At 42.9% G+C, this 16619-nt stretch overlaps 1 protein-coding gene and 1 pseudogene across 6 annotated transcripts in view; one reads left to right on the plus strand and one right to left on the minus strand.

The window, feature by feature from the left end:
• mettl22 (methyltransferase 22, Kin17 lysine) overlaps positions 1 to 16619 on the plus strand; it is a 50006-nt gene that overhangs the window by 9089 nt on the left and 24298 nt on the right. For 2 of the 5 annotated variants that reach the window (XR_014731717.1, XM_084677174.1), the window contains exons 1-6: positions 8176 to 8447; positions 9686 to 9831; positions 10227 to 10476; positions 10763 to 10881; positions 11110 to 11150; positions 13222 to 13366. Coding sequence is in view for 4 of the 5 variants with exons in the window: in XM_084677174.1 (XP_084533300.1) it covers positions 8311 to 8447; positions 9686 to 9831; positions 10227 to 10476; positions 10763 to 10881; positions 11110 to 11150; positions 13222 to 13366 (838 nt within the window). In the remaining variant the exon portion in view is untranslated. Of the gene's footprint in view, positions 1 to 4373; positions 4481 to 5487; positions 5505 to 8175; positions 8448 to 9685; positions 9832 to 10226; positions 10477 to 10762; positions 10882 to 11109; positions 11151 to 13221; positions 13367 to 16619 lie in introns of those variants that run through there. The other 3 variants (XM_084677178.1, XM_084677175.1, XM_084677177.1) reach the window with 3 other exon arrangements.
• Positions 5513 to 7913, minus strand: LOC146253609 (uncharacterized; annotated as a pseudogene). Its single transcript, XR_014731716.1, has 3 exons — positions 7624 to 7913; positions 5767 to 7547; positions 5513 to 5641 (listed from the first exon to the last, which is right to left on the minus strand). The product of XR_014731716.1 is annotated as an uncharacterized LOC146253609 (transcript).

The raw sequence follows: 16619 nt of genomic DNA on the forward strand, positions 1-16619 counted from the left end.
AGCAAATCGCTGATTTACCTGAGCTGAATGAGAACAAGGAGAAAGGGCTTGATAATATACAGTTGCCTGCCTTTATTGTAGCACGTTTTACAAATGGTTGCACACATACATGGCGGTTGTTTGTAGAGTTTATGTCCGTTATTTTAAAGCGGATTTAACCATTTCGTAATGAACGCTATGCTCACGGCATGACAAACGTAATTATAGCATAATATAATTAGTTGTAATATCGTGGCATGTTACGGCGTCATTATTGATTGTTGACATGTTATTCTGGAGCAAAGACGAATATAAATAAATCATGTCTGATAGCCACAATATGGTCGTTATATTGTTATAACTTGTCAACTTATGTCAACACACAACGATGGCATTAACAACAAGTTAGTAATAGTAGACAACACTCATCATCATTATAATAGGTAGGCTATAGGCTTAATTTAGCTTGCTTTGCAAAGCTAGAACAACGACGGAGCCAGATATATAAGTTTACAATGTATTTATCCGACACAATAGCCTACAGCAGTCAAACTATAAACACGAAGCAAAAAGAACAACGTATAAGCCCTGCACGTAATAATACTACAGTACTAATAGTATTGATCTTCGTAAAGTTCACATGTAGGCTATCTGCTTCTTGATCGGACTTGTACCACATTCTGACAGTTTTCTGCTATGCCTTAGCCCCAGCTCACAAGCTCGCGACTGGTTGTCGCAAAGTATGACGTATACAGCTAGTTGCAAGCATGCACGAGTTTTGGAGGACGAGTCGGTCTGGAAAGATGGCGCGGCCCATTTCGCGCTCTCGCTTGCCTCACTGCGCCACTGAGCACTTTTCATAGAAATGAATGGGGACGCCATCTTGGAAGACAGAAGTAGCTGTCTCTAGTTATATTAACTCTATGGTTTGGACATACTTTTCCCCAAAACTAACGACCCCAGACCCAACTTCCCGACCACATGTTTTTGTGGGCGGGGCTAAGTTGGGCTGGCAGCCAGGCTAGATTTATGTAGGCCTAATATAAACATAACCTTGGACTCATTTTTTTGTGGGCGGGGCTAAGTTGGGCTGGCAGCCGGGATAGCTTTATGTGGGCCTAATATAAACATTACCTTGGACTCATGTTGCCTATCTGTGCAGTCAGACATCAATTTGTAAGTTTGGCATTTAGCTAATGTTAGCCGACATAAAATAGCATAATTCATACATCTCTACACAGAGATGTAGCGTAAGGGGCCCCATTATCGTCCACCTAGCTCTCGAGGCTCGATAGAAATTTCACAAAAACTTCGATAAAATACAAATAAAAAACGTCAAGTCAAAGCATTGTACTTAAATATATACTCACACATGTATATTACAACATTCCGGTTATAAAAACAAATAGGGATATGCCAAAAAATATATCCCCATTTTGGCAGTTAGCCAGAGGGTCCCAATATCGTCCACCCTAACTTTCTAGACCCGATAATCGGCCGGTGTTGTATCACCCGATGCATGACTCTCTGGATTGGCACCCCCTCGCGGGAGCGCGCGCGATTCAAAGAGTGAAGGATTTCAAGAAGGGGAGACAGAAGTCTCACATTAAACCGTCTTTGTTGTTGAATTCAGGAGAAGGATGTCTGTTATCTGTGTAAATATCAGATGCTATTTTCAACACAAAATCCTTAAAATTCGTCATTCAAACGGTATAGTAACGAACGCGAACCAACATTCTTGCTCCACGACATCGCATTCTGAGGAAATATACCCCAGTATGATCATGATTATTGCTACACAAAATGTATTTTGTGTAGCAGGTTCAAAGTATATCACATGGCATAGCTCTTCATACTAATGTATAGGTTCAAAGGCATGCGATTTTAATGCAGTTAGCCTGTGCGTAGGGTGGGTTACTCATACAGGTCAAAAACAACAACCTTCTGATCCAGAATAGGCTATCAGCTGTCCTGAAAAGGGACCAAAGGTTCACATGCCTAGCCTACAAAAGACAAGTACTAAAAACAATGTATCAACCATGTATCAACATCAAAATAACCATCAAATCATTTTTTAAGATAGGAAATATTATTCTTATTGTTTGAGTCAATGAAATAAATGAAAAAATAAAACATAATAATCCCTCACCTACCATGGACTATTCTGTTTTCAGACCTGTCCACCCTATACATACACATGTATTGGTATTCAATTGATGCTATTAAATGTACATAATGCTGGTGTAGAAGGATAGAAACGTATGCGGGGGGAGAACATTTCATGGCAGGTTTTCCATTAGATGTAAGTGCAATGAACCCCCTGTTAACCCTGACTAGGACAGTGTGACATGCCTGAAACTTACTGTGGTTAATCAAACTAGTGCCCTCAGTGTACTGTAAGAATTATTTGATGCTGGGATATACAGAACAGACAATAGAGGGGGGGGGGGAGGTGCATTTTACAACAGGCTTAATGCACCCCCTGCTAACCCTGACTAGGAAAGTGTCACAGGCCTGAAACTTACTGTGCTTACTCATGCTAGTGCCCTCAGTGTATAGTAAGAATCATTTGATGCTGGGATATACAGAACAGACAATAGAGGGGGGGTGTATCTCACGACAGGCTTGTTGTATTCCTTCTTGTCACGAAATGCACCCCCTGTTAACCCTGACTAGGACAGTGTGATATGCCTGAAACTTACTGTGCTTACTCATACTAGTGCCCTCAGTGTACAGTAAGAATCATTTGATGCTGGGATATACAGAACAGACAATAGAGGGGGGTGCATCTCACAACAGGCTTGTATTCCTTCTTGTCACAAAATGCACCCCCCGCTAACCCTGACTAGGAAAGTGTCACATGCCTGAAACTTACTGTGCTTACTCATGCTAGTGCCCTCAGTGTACAGTAAGAATCATTTGATGCGGGGATATACAGAACAGACAATAGAGGGGGGGTGCATCTCACGACAGGCTTGTTGTATTCCTTCTTGTCACGAAATGCACCCCCCGCTAACCCTGACTAGGAAAGTGTCACAGGCCTGAAACTTACTGTGCTTACTCATGCTAGTGCCCTCAGTGCACAGTAAGAATCATTTGATGCGGGGATATACAGAACAGACAATAGAGGGGGGGTGCATCTCACGACAGGCTTAATGCACCCTCAGCTAACCCTGACTAGGAAAGTGTTACATGCCTGAAACTTACTGTGCTTACTCATACTAGCCCCATCTTGTGCAATGCACACACTCTGTGAATAATAGACACTATAAAATTAAAGATTTTGAATACAATTAAATAATATAAACCTTTTATTATTTGCAATGCTGTTGCAGTCCCATATTACCTGCTGGTAGGTATTTTGATCTTGGGAAACAGTACAAATGAGCTGACAGGACAACCACTGTCCTGTTGTAGTTATATGCATAACCAATACAATCTAGTGTATGATAAATACGTGACTCCTTTTGTGTTATTTTCTTTGTTACTAATGTTTATTGAGGTACATCTTCACAAAGTACTTCTTTATGTCAAGGCAGTTCTGTATATCCCAGCATCAAATGATTCTTACTGTACACTGACGGCACTAGTATGAATAAGCACAGTAAGTTTCAGGCATGTAACACTTTCCTAGTCAGGGTTAGCAGGGGGTGCTTTAAGCCTGTTGTGAGATGTACCCCCCCCTCTATTGTCTGTTCTGTATATCCCAGCATCAAATGATTCTTACTGTACACTGAGGGCACTAGTATGAGTAAGCACAGTAAGTTTCAGGCATGTGACACTTTCCTAGTCAGGGTTAGCGGGGGGTGCATTTTGTGACAAGAAGGAATACAAGCCTGTTGTGAGATGCACCCCCCTCTATTGTCTGTTCTGTATATCCCAGCATCAAATGATTCTTACTGTACACTGAGGGCACTAGTATGAGTAAGCACAGTAAGTTTCAGGCATATCACACTGTCCTAGTCAGGGTTAACAGGGGGTGCATTGCACTTACATCTAATGGAAAACCTGCCATGAAATGCTCTCCCCCCGCATACGTTTCTATCCTTCTACGCCAGCATTATGTACATTTAATAGCATAAATTGAATACCAATGCATGTGTATGTATAGGGTGGACAGGTCTGAAAACATAATAGTCCGGTAGGTGAGGGATTATTATGTTTTATTTTTACATTTATTTCATTGACTCAAACAATAAGAATAATATTTCCTATCTTAAAAAATGATTTGATGGTTATTTTGATGTTGATACATGGTTGATACATTGTTTTTAGTACTTGTCTTTTGTAGGCTAGGCATGTGAACCTTTGGTCCCTTTAATGAGACTTCTGTCTCCCCTTCTTTTGGATGCGATATCAAGACGAAATCCTTCACTCTTTGAATCGCGCGCGCTCCCGCGAGGGGGTGCCAATCCAGAGAGTCATGCATCGGGTGATACAACACCGGAACCGTTTTTTCAGCTGGTTTGTAAAGGAATAGTTGCCACAGCAACGAAATAAAGTAAGTATACGATGTGTATACACCTTATATTGCATGTATACCAAATTACAGCCTCCTACTTTGTTATTTTAATATTCAAACATGCTCTCAAACCATAGGCTTATGTGCAGTGCAGAACGTCCAGAGCTAGCCTACTCTCTAGCCTAGTCTAGCTCTACCATGTCATGTTATGCAGCGTCAAACTTCGCATTTTCGTTGAACAATGATTGAAGAGAGGGAAGAGATTCCCCATGGCTAGCTAGCTAGACAAGGCTAGCTTTATCAAAGGGATAAACATTGACGAACGTGACGATGAAGTCTACTAACCTAGTCATGGTGGTCCGTTGTGTCTGTTCAACCACTGTTCAACGAAAATGCGGATCGTCCGGTTTACGCTTCCTTTATTTCTCTCATCTTCAGCTGAGGACATCATTCCATATGAGTGTATCGATACCCTCTTTGTTTAAACTTGGTCTCTTAGCCTCTAACTATTAAAAGTAGTGTTTGGTGTCCTACATTTGCACATAATTTATATTAAGTTAGGTTTATACATTTATAATTTAGGTTTTTGTTTACATTAAACCAAGCATGATAAGACACAGCAAATCAAATAAATTAATTTAATTACACATTCATTCATTCAACACAATATGTACAGTAAAAGTCCCCGTCCTCCTCGTCCTCCCAATCCACACAGGAGGAGTGGAACCAGCGCTCACAGTATTCACACTGGACCCATGACACCACCTCAACATTTTCTTGAGGGGGGTCAGTCTCCAAACACGACCGACAGAGACTGACCCCATCCTCTACCACTGTTGATGGTCCAGCTAAGAAGACAAAGCAGAGGGAGTACACTTTACTACACAATTCTATACTCATTGCGTTCTCTTCAATACACCAGCTGTGACAGATCAATACACATGATTGGCTACACTGGGTTCACATGCTTACCTGTTGGTGGTGTCATGGGCCTGGTGAGCGCTGGTTCCTGGGAAGACGAGGAGGGCGGGAAACGGGTTCTTGGCTCTGTCACACAAAAAAAGTAAATACGTTTTTTAAACAATCAGCTTTTTTTTCTTTTTGCATTAAGAAAAATTAGTGATTTAGACTTTTTACCAGATGAATGATTATCCGAGTGGGTTGAAGCTGTGGAGGGAGGATGGGTTGGAGGTGTACTGGCTACAGGAGGAAGATTTAGAGATCCTATAAGTTTCGAGACGTGAAATAATTTTTGTTTTCATTCTAAGAAAAAAATCTAGACTGCTAATACAAAACATAATAATTACATAACAATAATAAATTACCCGCTGATCTTTTCCTTTTTAGAGTGGAGGAGGGCAGTTGGAAGGTAGAGGCAGGCAGTCGAGTGGAAGGGCGCCGGACCCTTGTTGTTGTTGGGGGAACCTCGTGGCCAGGAGTGGGGCAGTGGGCTGAGGGACTGGCGATGGTGTTGCCAGAGATGGACAGAGCAGAGGTGCTGGGGGGTGCAGAGGCACGGCGGCTGGAGGCTGGGGGGGGGCCTCTTCCTGCCGGCGGTGGTTCCAGGACCAGTGATGGTGGTGGAGGAGGTTGCGGGGGTGTTCCTCCTGCCGGTGGCGGTCCGTTGGCGGATGGTGGGGCGGGCCGCCTTTAACCGGGCCCACTCGCTCCTCTCCTGTGCCTTTTGCGCCCTGAGGGTAGCTGCCGCCTGCTCCTTTTCTTCACGCTCCCGGAGGAGCCGCTGGTAGTCATCTCCGGTGATGACCCTTGCAGCCACAGTCAGCCGCCACTGTTGTTTTTTAAGATAGTTGCAGGGTGCCAGGATCTCTGCCAGGTCCGATGGGATGAGCCCTGCTGCCACCAGGGGATGAACAAAGGGACGGGGAGCTTCGGGAGGTGGAAGTACAGGGGTGTCAGACACATCCAGTGGAGGGGAGGTGGGAGGGTAGGTGTTGAGGTCCAGTGGAGGGGAGGTGGGAGGGTAGGTGGTGAGGTCCAGTGGATGGGAGGTGGGAGGGGAGGTGGTGAGGTCCAGTGGAGGGGAGGTGGGAGGGTAGGTGGTGAGGTCCAGGGGAGAGGAGGTGGTAGGGGAGGTGGTGAGCTCCAGGGGAGAGGAGGTGACAGCAGGGGGGGCAGAGATTCCTGGCGTGGCTGCAAGGGTTGGAGTGTTGGCTTCAGATGGTCCAGCGGCGTCCTCCGGAGCTCTGGTGGGACCTGGAGGTGATGTCAGCGGGAGGAGGCGGCTGGTGTCCACTGCGGCGGGGTTGAAGGGGAAGATGCCGCACTTCCTGAAACCTGCAACCACAAATCTCCGGTCTCTGCACCGCTCGTATGGGCTGCCTAGGGCTAAAGAAAAATTGGCCTTATTTAATATATATGAATTGTTGTAGAGGCAGAGATTGCTGGCAGCCTTAGCAAAATCTGCCTTTAGGGGGAAAAAAAATCCCACGTTGAGCGGTTGCAGGACATGGGAGAGATGTGGTGGCAGGCACAGGAGCACGACACCTTCCTTTCTGGCTGTGTTGATCACCTCCAGGTCCAGGTGGCTCTTGTGTCCATCGAAGATCAGGAGCAGGGGGCGCTCCCTCACGGCATGTTTTATGAAGTGGTCCTGGAACCAACGCCAGAACAGTTCTGAGTCGATGTACCCCGAGGGACTCTTGCCTAATAAGGTCCCTCGGGGTGCTCCTGTGGTGTAGGCCCCCCCCGGGAAACCATTCCCATAGATAATAAAGGGGGGGATGTCGCCTCCAGCCGCGTTCAGTCACACCAGCACTGTGATGTGGTCCCTGGTGCCAGCTGCCTGTTTGTAGAGGTGCTTGCACCCCTTCTTCACCAGCACCCTGTCCCTGCTCTTGTCCATCTGAAACCCCGACTCGTCGCAGTTGTATATCTGTCGGGGTGTCTCCCCCTCAGCCCATTCTCTTCCAGTGTCTTTCCAAGTAGTTCGTAGAACTGCCCCACATTTTTCTCCCTGGCACAAAAGGCTCGACCTCGGTTGATGTTGTCCGGCGCCCTCATGGTGAGAATGCCATGGTGACGCTGGCGGAAGTTCCGCCACCATCTCCTGCAGAGGAGCTTGGTGGCGGTAGGGTCTCTCTTCATCCTTTAACAGAATATAAATATATTAATTTGATTTACAATAAGTATTTTGGGGGGTGCATATGTAATATTGAACATACCTAATGGCGGTGGTAAATGCCAGGAGTTGGGCCTTGGTGAGTGGGAACCCATGGCCTGCGCTGTAGAGGCAGTACTGGACAAGGGCTTGTTCATCCTGGTCAGTTAACAGGAGCCCTTGCCCAGACTTGTGGCCATGGGTTACCCGGCCCTTCACCCTGTCCGCCAGCGTCATCCGTGGCACATCGTTGACTTTGGCTGCCTGCCTCACTGATACACCCTCCTCCACTGCTCTCAGAGCCCTTAGCGTGTCTTCCTCCCTCCACAGCTTCCTTTTGCTAATCTGACTCATCTAAATAAAATTTTGATATTTGTTACTACCATAAATTAAGAAACTACTATGTTATTTCTGTTATCTAGAGTTCAGAACAGTCATATGAATAGAGCTATCTATGATAAGCTTCAATAATAGTTGATGTCTAAAACAAAATGCTTGCTTTCTAATTCGAAGAAAATGAATACTTATTATTACTATATAGTCTATAGGTTACCTCTAATATATATTACACAAAACTAATACGTTTGTAGCCTATAACACACTCTTAACCAACATTGTCATGTGCTTGACAGAAAATGGCATGTATCAGTTGTTATTTTATTGATATTCTCGTCTTTTAAAACCAAATCCAATAGTAATGCCTGTAATCAGAACACACCAGCTGTAACCTGGTTGAAATCCTTGTGACTGAATGTATGGGATACATTGTAACCTAGCGCTAGGTTGTGCCTTGTTAAAACTTTCAGTAGCAGACAGCTGCGAGAAAAACGCCAATCCAAATGTTGTCCTGGCATCATATTCACTAGAGCAAGATAGTCAACAAAATAGGTAAGAAAATGGATCATCTGGATCTCTTATTGAAGTGGACAGTTGTCAGATACCCAGTAGATGATATGATATACAATTAGATCGAGGTTGACAACTGACAGTTTGATTAACTACCCGCTAGGCTAACTAGACTATCTTTCGACCGTCGTTTTGTAGCTCTATCGCAAATCTGACATGGTCTTAAAACTAGCTGGCGAGCAACATACGTCTTTAACAGTGTATTTAAATATGAATATGTTCATGTAAGGGGCTTTAATTTGGTATAGAGACAATAGAAGATGTATCGATATCGGAGAGTTACTTACTTTTTTTTGCTGCAGCAAACCGTCTTCTGAAAATTAACGGTAAAAACGTTCTCATCTCGAGGGTGGACGATAATGGGGCCCCGAACGTTGGAGATTTAGAGTGGACGATAATGGGGCCCCTTACACTATAGAATACAGAAAAACAATACTCGAATATTTTGTAAAATATTTTGTTCCCTGTTGTTTGAGTAAATTAAATCTTACTTGATACTTATCCAAATTCCTGTTGTCCTTGATGAACCGGCGATGAGTGAGTAGTAACGGTAAAATACACTGACGACAGAGGAGTAAGTCTAGGTTGTTGATTGGATATTGCATATATCTTGCTCATCAAGTACTTTTTTACGTGCCCCAGTAAAAAGTAGTTGTGCAACGGATCGCAAAACTATCAATCCAATTCAAACTGCAGTTTTGAGTCACGGATCAGAATAATAATCATCATGCGACTAAAATGATGTGGGAGGCTTTAAGTTTTCTCTCCTCTGCCAGCCATGACTGTCACTTATTAGTTTTTTTTGCAACTAATGTCGATGCTTTGCAAGCAGATTAATTAGTGGGATTCAACATGCCCCGTTCACAACACTAATCACAAATAAAAAAATCTGAGATTAGCTCGCTCTGTTGGTTGGTCGGTCCGTATATGCGCGTAGGTCCTTCTGTACGTAGTCGCAGCTGATTAGCGCTTATCAATAACCAAATTAACCTTTAGCGCTTCAGACAAAACCACAGCATGCATCTGTGTAGTCTATATTTTCACTGCATCCTCTAAAGCAGAATCTAGAAAGCAGAAAAATATTCCAATGTGGGGTTTATTTTTGCAAAACAATGATGTCCAAAGCTCACCTTACTGCACACACTGTTAGCTGGACCTCCAATCTGTTATGTAAACAGGACCTGTGTATTTGTTTGTATGTGTGTCATCCAATAATTTAGGAGCAGTATTCTGAAGTACCAGAGCCATGCTAGGGCAGCAATGGACCAGATCACATACCGCCATGACACAGTGCTGTCAGATATACACATGCTTCTTCCAAATGCACGCCATCTTATGACACGCCTCAACCGTGGGGGACAGCCAGGTATTCCACATGCCCTCTGCACAGTGGTTTGTAGCCACACTCAATGACACAGCCCTAATGAGCCCAACAGATGATGGCAGGCATATATATATGAGCTCATGGCTCTATACTAAATTGGAGCTTCTTAGATCAGACGGCGGCCTTTATGCATATTTGGTCTTTATTTTCTAGTTGCACATGTAAGAGACTGACAATTAGCTAAACATATACTTTTTAAATTAGTGAAACAACTTATAAAATACTGCAACTGTATTCAAATTTTAGAAGTTTTTTACTTGATATCAGGTTTCTACCATGTAATTTTGCACTCTCCTTCATTCAATTCGATGTCAAAAATTCTGTTAGCTGCTAAGGCACTTGTGTTTCTTTTCGTTTTGTTTCATCTCTGCCTCCAGTCTTTATTTCTTGGTTCAAGGTCATCTGGGAAGATGGAGAGAAGCAGGAAGTGTGCAATCCTGCACCCCTTTCCAGCGGGGAAGATCTTGAGAAGGACACACAGGAGAGAGATGACAGCAACGGAGATACAAAGGGGCCCAACGGAGATACAAAGGGGCCCGACGGAGGCGGGAATGAGACAGAAGCCGAGGGAGGGGGAGCTGGGGAGCCGGTGCTGGATGATGACGGAGACCTGGAGGTGGCCCGCAGGTGGTGATCCTTGCCTCAGCCGTTAATCCATCCTTCCTCATGACCAGACATATCTAGTATTACTGTTATGGTGTTTGTATTAGTATCAGTTAATGAGTTACTCATATTTCACTGGCACTACCTCAACAATCACACAGAGAACACTGAATGTCGTGAACTTCTAACACCCAACAACCTGTAGGTAGAATACAGTAGAACTTGTGTGTGTGCACGACAAGCGTGCTTGTTAGACCTCTACTCAGAGGCGACTAGCTAATGATGGCCTCTGATCCTACTTAAAACCCAGAGAGAGTGTACCCATGGAGGGAAGAGAGGGCAGAGTGTTCCCAATCATCCTCAGTCAAGCTTCAGAAGAGGATGAAGATGAGGATGAAGATCAGTGCCCCAGAGATGTCATCAAGATAGGTGATATGTCGGACTACATCTTCATCGATATGAGTAACTGTACTCCGTCACTACACTTACTACTACTGCACTAGTTTGTGTGTGTGTGTATTTAAATCATGTCACGGTGTGTCATGTGTCCAAACCTCAACCGTCCGTGTGTACTCTTTTCAGTAAACCTGTGTTTGGGTGTGTTTGAGCGCTGTTAAGGGACATAGTGTTTAAACCGTGTGTCCCATTTGTCCTCAGAACACACCATGGCCACGCCACTGGAAGATGTTGGAAAACAGGTCAGTCAAAGCTCTTTCAAAGTGACTTTTTCCCCTGTTTTATTTATTTTGGGGGTACATTTCACACCACAAACGGGGATTACGGATGCAATTTTACACCAAACTGCCTAACTGGTGTATTGTCGTGTGTATACAATACAGAGAAGGCTAATTGGTGCCCCAGCCAGTGTTCCGTGCTCAATGCTATATCATTTTACTCTGTGGTGGAAAATCACAGCTTTTGCTTTTCCCAGCTTACAACAAACTCTCTCAAATTCTGTCTCTTAAATTAAAATAGCCCAATGGTGTTTTGAGCCCTCACCATTGACTCAAATTAATGTCTTCTCTAAACTCACAAGCTTGGAGCAGATGCCTCTGTTCTGTGATTGGCTCAGCCGGTAGAAGGAGGGACGAGACTTCCAAGGCAGCTGCTGCCTGGAAGTTGTTGGTGAGGGCTCAAAACACCATTGTGTAGTGTGCAGGGCACCATCGTGTAGTGTGCAGGGCAACTTGAATGTGTGTTTGGAAGAAGATTATAAATTAGTTTTGTGTAAAGAGCAACTGTTGCCCCGGTCAAGAAGACAAATCAGTGTGAAACCTCTATATGTAATTTTAAGCAATGTCACGAGTGGACAGTGAAGACCAATTGCAAGCATTGTTATAGAATCATAGCTACATTTGATCTCAACATCATACATATTCTAAGCATTCTACCTTCCCCTATAGGCTAACATTTGTAGTGTGGCAAAGAAAAGAGGTTGGGCGGAGAGTAAGTGGTAGCTTCTTTATTCCAGCCAAAATCAACTTAAAACCCCCGGCAGACAGGGTCCGGTGGCCCGTTAAAGTGGTAAAACAAAGAAAGTCGGCAAAAAAGAGACAAAACACAAAAAAGGGTCGGAACCAGGGGTCCGTCCTGTGCTGTCTCCGTGGTATTTTAGCGAGGGAGGGGGCCGTGCCCGCTTTCATCGGCTGAGTCTGGGGAAAGAAGGAGAGAGATTAGTCTCTGGTAGCGGTTCGTAGCTGCGCTGTGATTCCCCCCCAAACTGGACTGGTCTCGCTTCTTTATGGCACGGCTGACGAGGTCTAATTCGGCGCAGGTGTGTCTTATTATCCCTCGCCAGCCGTGCGCAATGAGAGGTGTCCACTCGGGAGCTGTCCTTGGTGCCAGTGGTCCTTTGTGGGCGGCGGCTGGACCCACGCTGATACCAGCCTTTACGTGGCTGCGACATCACAGTAGCTACATCCATCATGGTTTACATCCTCTGTCAATGTAAAAACGCTCAAATGAAGTGAAGGTTTCATTTGTATCTTCCTTCAATCTCTTTCTTTCTTGTACTATCCTCTTTTATTTTATTTTCCAGTTTTCTATTGTCCCTCATAACCTTTAATGTTTACATTTGTTCATTTTGCTTTGTGTCATTTTGACACTTCTCGAAAGCGGCGTGCATACAGTAACTGCAGCAAACAAGGACTAGAAGGTCACAGTTCTAATTGCAGTGTTAGTGCCATGGAACAGTCTTTTACTTTGTTACGGACATGCGCCTTAGTATACTGGACATGATTTCCAGTTGTCTGGACAGGTTAATGATTATATAATATTACATTATTATATATTATAGTATATTGTATTGTTTCCACCATGCCTGGTAGCTGAGATTATGTTATTGTGGATAGAAAATACAGACTGTTCCTTGACTGACCACTGAAATACTGTAGAGCGATTCACATTGAATCCTTGATCTTCTGCTGTACTTTTTATAGTCAATATTTCTACGTCACTTTGGCCTTTACTAAATGAATACAATTTCATAAAAATGGTATGTTTATCATGCCACACATCTGCTATACCTAAAACAAATTATATTCTGAAATTTTGTCCCCCCCTACGATAGAAGAAAATGTACTGCAAAGTTTTCCAGCTGAATATTTCTATAATTTAACTGAACTTGTTGCTATAACAATAAATTATGCCATCATTCTGGATGATGGCATACAGTCATTTAAAAGAGTCATATTATTACAGTCATATTATTTTCATAATCACCCAACAAACATATAAACAATGGTTATCCTCCATCCCCTTCTCTGCCAGGTTTGGAGAGCAGCATTCCTGTTGGCCGACCTCATTCTGTCTGAGCCTGCCACCTTCCAGGGAACTACCGTCCTCGAGCTGGGGTCAGGGACCGGGCTGACAAGCGTTGTCATGGCAATAATGGCTAAAACAGTTTACTGCACAGGTTGCCCCTTTTAACATTTATGGTTACCCTAACCTTGTCTTTGATGTCTGGTGTACACATGTTGTCATCGTTTTCAGAAAAAATATTTTAAGGCCAGTAAATGGCTGTAAATGCCTTCTTGAGAAAACTTGTATGTGTCTCTATAACAAAAGACTTTCTCTTAGAGGGCTGTTACGCTTAACACTATGCCTGCGCTAGTCAATGGGAATTTAAAGGGGTTTGTGAAAGATGATTTAGTTTGAGAGGAGTTAGTTGGCCTTGTGTAGCAAAAATGGTGCTCTACTCCATCTGTGCAATACTGGTTGTGAGGAAGGACTTTCAAGGAACTTAAGCGTGTGCTCTCAAAAGTGCATCCACTCAGTCTTCCATATTACCTCGAAACCCTCAGCTGACAATGATCACGTTGTCTCCAGTTAAAAGTATAAACACACAGGGACATCATAGACATGCGATGGATCCAGTTATCCTGGCAAAATGTGTTGTTCTTTATTTATTGTCAGGGCACGGTCCAAGTATTGCAAATATGAGAGCCAAGTGTAACTACTTCGTAAATGTTAACATTTCTTCTGAAATTTCTTTATTTATTACTCTGACATTAGGACTCCAGTTCCCGGTGTGGATCTCGGGTAACGCATGAGCAGTAGCACATATTTTGTGCTAACAAAATTTTCAATTGTTAAATAAAGTTAGCTGCCTATCTACCAGAAGGACAAATAATAGACAGTAAACGTTGTCATAACAGAAGCAAACACTACCCCTATTTCCAAACTCAATTCTGTAGGCTACCTTTCTACTGCAGTTTCTAAATCAATCAGTGTCAATACGTTTCTAAAGTCCATAATCTGAATAATCTTTATTACCAAGTATGTGTACACAAACAAGGAATTTACTATGGCAGGCAGGTGCAGTTACAAATTCTAAATAATAAATAATAATTCTAAACAATACTGTAAAATATAGAATATAGCTGCAAGGGCGGATTCCTCCCTCAAAATGGCAAAATGTTGTAAAATTGACATGATTGTTACACTGGGATTAACCAGAAAACTTGAAACTCTAATTACTGTGAGAATAAAAAAAATATATATATTTATACCTCTGACTGGATTAGAACCCACCACCCTTCGCACATCAGTACTGTGTCTCATCGTACTAAGATATTCACAGACATTTGACTGTTGAGTATGTATCAGAAAATAAGACTTTCTCCAATGGCAAGCATTGTCAGATTTGGTTAAAGTTCAAACAGCTGTAATTTAGTCCTAAATTACTGGGACTAACGGGATGACTAGGTTACTGCTGTAAAGAATTGCTTACTTGTAGTGCTTTAAAAAGGTTGTTTGGGGTGCCATAACTTATCATGGAAGGGAATTTCAAATCAGATCTAGTATCAGTGGTGATTTGTCCTAGCTTAGGTTACTGAAATGAATTTGCGCAACAGGCAAGGGATCCACCTGAACAATCAATATACTTCATCAAAGCTAACTCGGTTGTGAATCTGACACTACCATGCGTAGACTACAAGTAGCTAGCTACCGTGGTGAACCTGGCCTGTTTTGTAGTGGTTTACACAGTCTCGTTAAACAGATGAACCGAGTGTTGTGATGGGCTCAAATAAATACTCATTGCTATTTGCTTGTTTTACAAGCGGAGGATTGACCGGAAGACTAGAAACCATTCTGTCAGAAAAAAACAACCCTTCTCATACCAGCACAATATCTCAAGCCAATTGAGCCATTCCCAGACCTGAGGCCTGTTCCATAAAGCGAGTTTACCGAATAAGCCGTTAGTTAGTTGGACTCATTTCTAGTTCATTCGGTTCCATAAAGCTAGCTTAACGTAGTTCAAACTCAGTTACTATGGTAACTTATGCTTCGAAACAAGCCCTGTCCTGGGTCCCCCAGGAAGAGGTGGTGGAAGTGGCCGGGGAGAGGGAAACCTGGGCCTCCCTGCTTAGGTCGCTGCCCCCACGACCCGATCCCCGGACAAGCGGCAGATGACGGACGGACGGACGGCATAAGCCAATCTCAATCTAAATTTTCAGAGTATAATTATCATAGCAATATAATTGTTAACAGTAGCCTACAATTGCAAAACAAACCTAAATCTATATAAAAAAAAAAAAAATAGCAGACTGCGTAATGTATTGATTAATAGTAGGCTATTTATTTAAAACAATGTCAAAAAAGTCAATGTCAAAAGTCCCACAAAGACCTCGACCTACGTAGCCTATTGTTCATGTCAATCATGACATGTCATTTTAGTTTGATGAAGCGGTGGATGAGGGAGCTGTCATAGTACACGGCTTAAAGGGAACATTCTTTCTGGAAGAAGTCATGTGGCCGTGTGCATTGCTTTTGCCTTGGTGGATTGTATGATCCATGTTTTACCTTTCAGGCTGTTTAAGAATAGGGTGCACGGGCAATTAGCTTGACTACTTAAATCTGACTTGAATTAGTAGTTTTGCGTGAGCTGAAATGGGCCTTTATGGAACCGCTTTAGCCCCGCTTGACTAAATAAACTAATTCAAGTCTGGTTTGGGACTTTAAGTCCAGCTTTTTTGAGCGGCCTTTATGGAACAAGCCTCTGGGCTTGTTCAGTAACTGGATAATAAAATAAGACGTTTCTTCGATGGTAAGCATTGTCAGATTTGGTCCAGCTGTAATTTTTTCATATTTTGACATATCAAGGTGAAACTTTGCATGGTACTTCAGGGGTGTGTCACCTTAAAGCCTATTAGGTTTGAACCATCCTTCAAAAATACATTTGAATTAGTGACACAAACATATTGAGGCAATGTGCACATTTACATAAATACACCCCTTTCAGCCATTTTGTATTTGATTCAATTCAATGATACATAGATATGTAACATTGATGTATATAAAAACATTACTTAAGATAGTCAAATTGACTTAATTTTGTACATTTTCAATTTGACTTTTTGGTTGAGAGGAGATCGAGTTTGAAGGTTTTCCCAAATGATCACTGTACAAGAAAATCCATCATGGCGGTGTAGCGGGGTATACACGTTTAAGATTAGTAATACTTAATTTATAATCAAGTATATAGTTCTTGGGTGAACCACCTCATATTTGTTTGAGGGACTGAGGAAACCTTATTTAACCTTATTGAATAATAGTTTTCGTAATAATCAGTCTAATCTTAAGTAGTGAATTCTATGAAAGTAGAGCAGGTCAGATAACGTGAGGGATACGCGAGTATTATACACAATGATTTATTTAAAGGGGCG

The sequence above is a fragment of the Hypomesus nipponensis genome, chromosome 17 (assembly GCF_054491055.1).
Source record: "Hypomesus nipponensis isolate SF chromosome 17, ASM5449105v1, whole genome shotgun sequence".
NCBI classification, from domain to species: Eukaryota; Metazoa; Chordata; class Actinopteri; order Osmeriformes; family Osmeridae; genus Hypomesus; species Hypomesus nipponensis.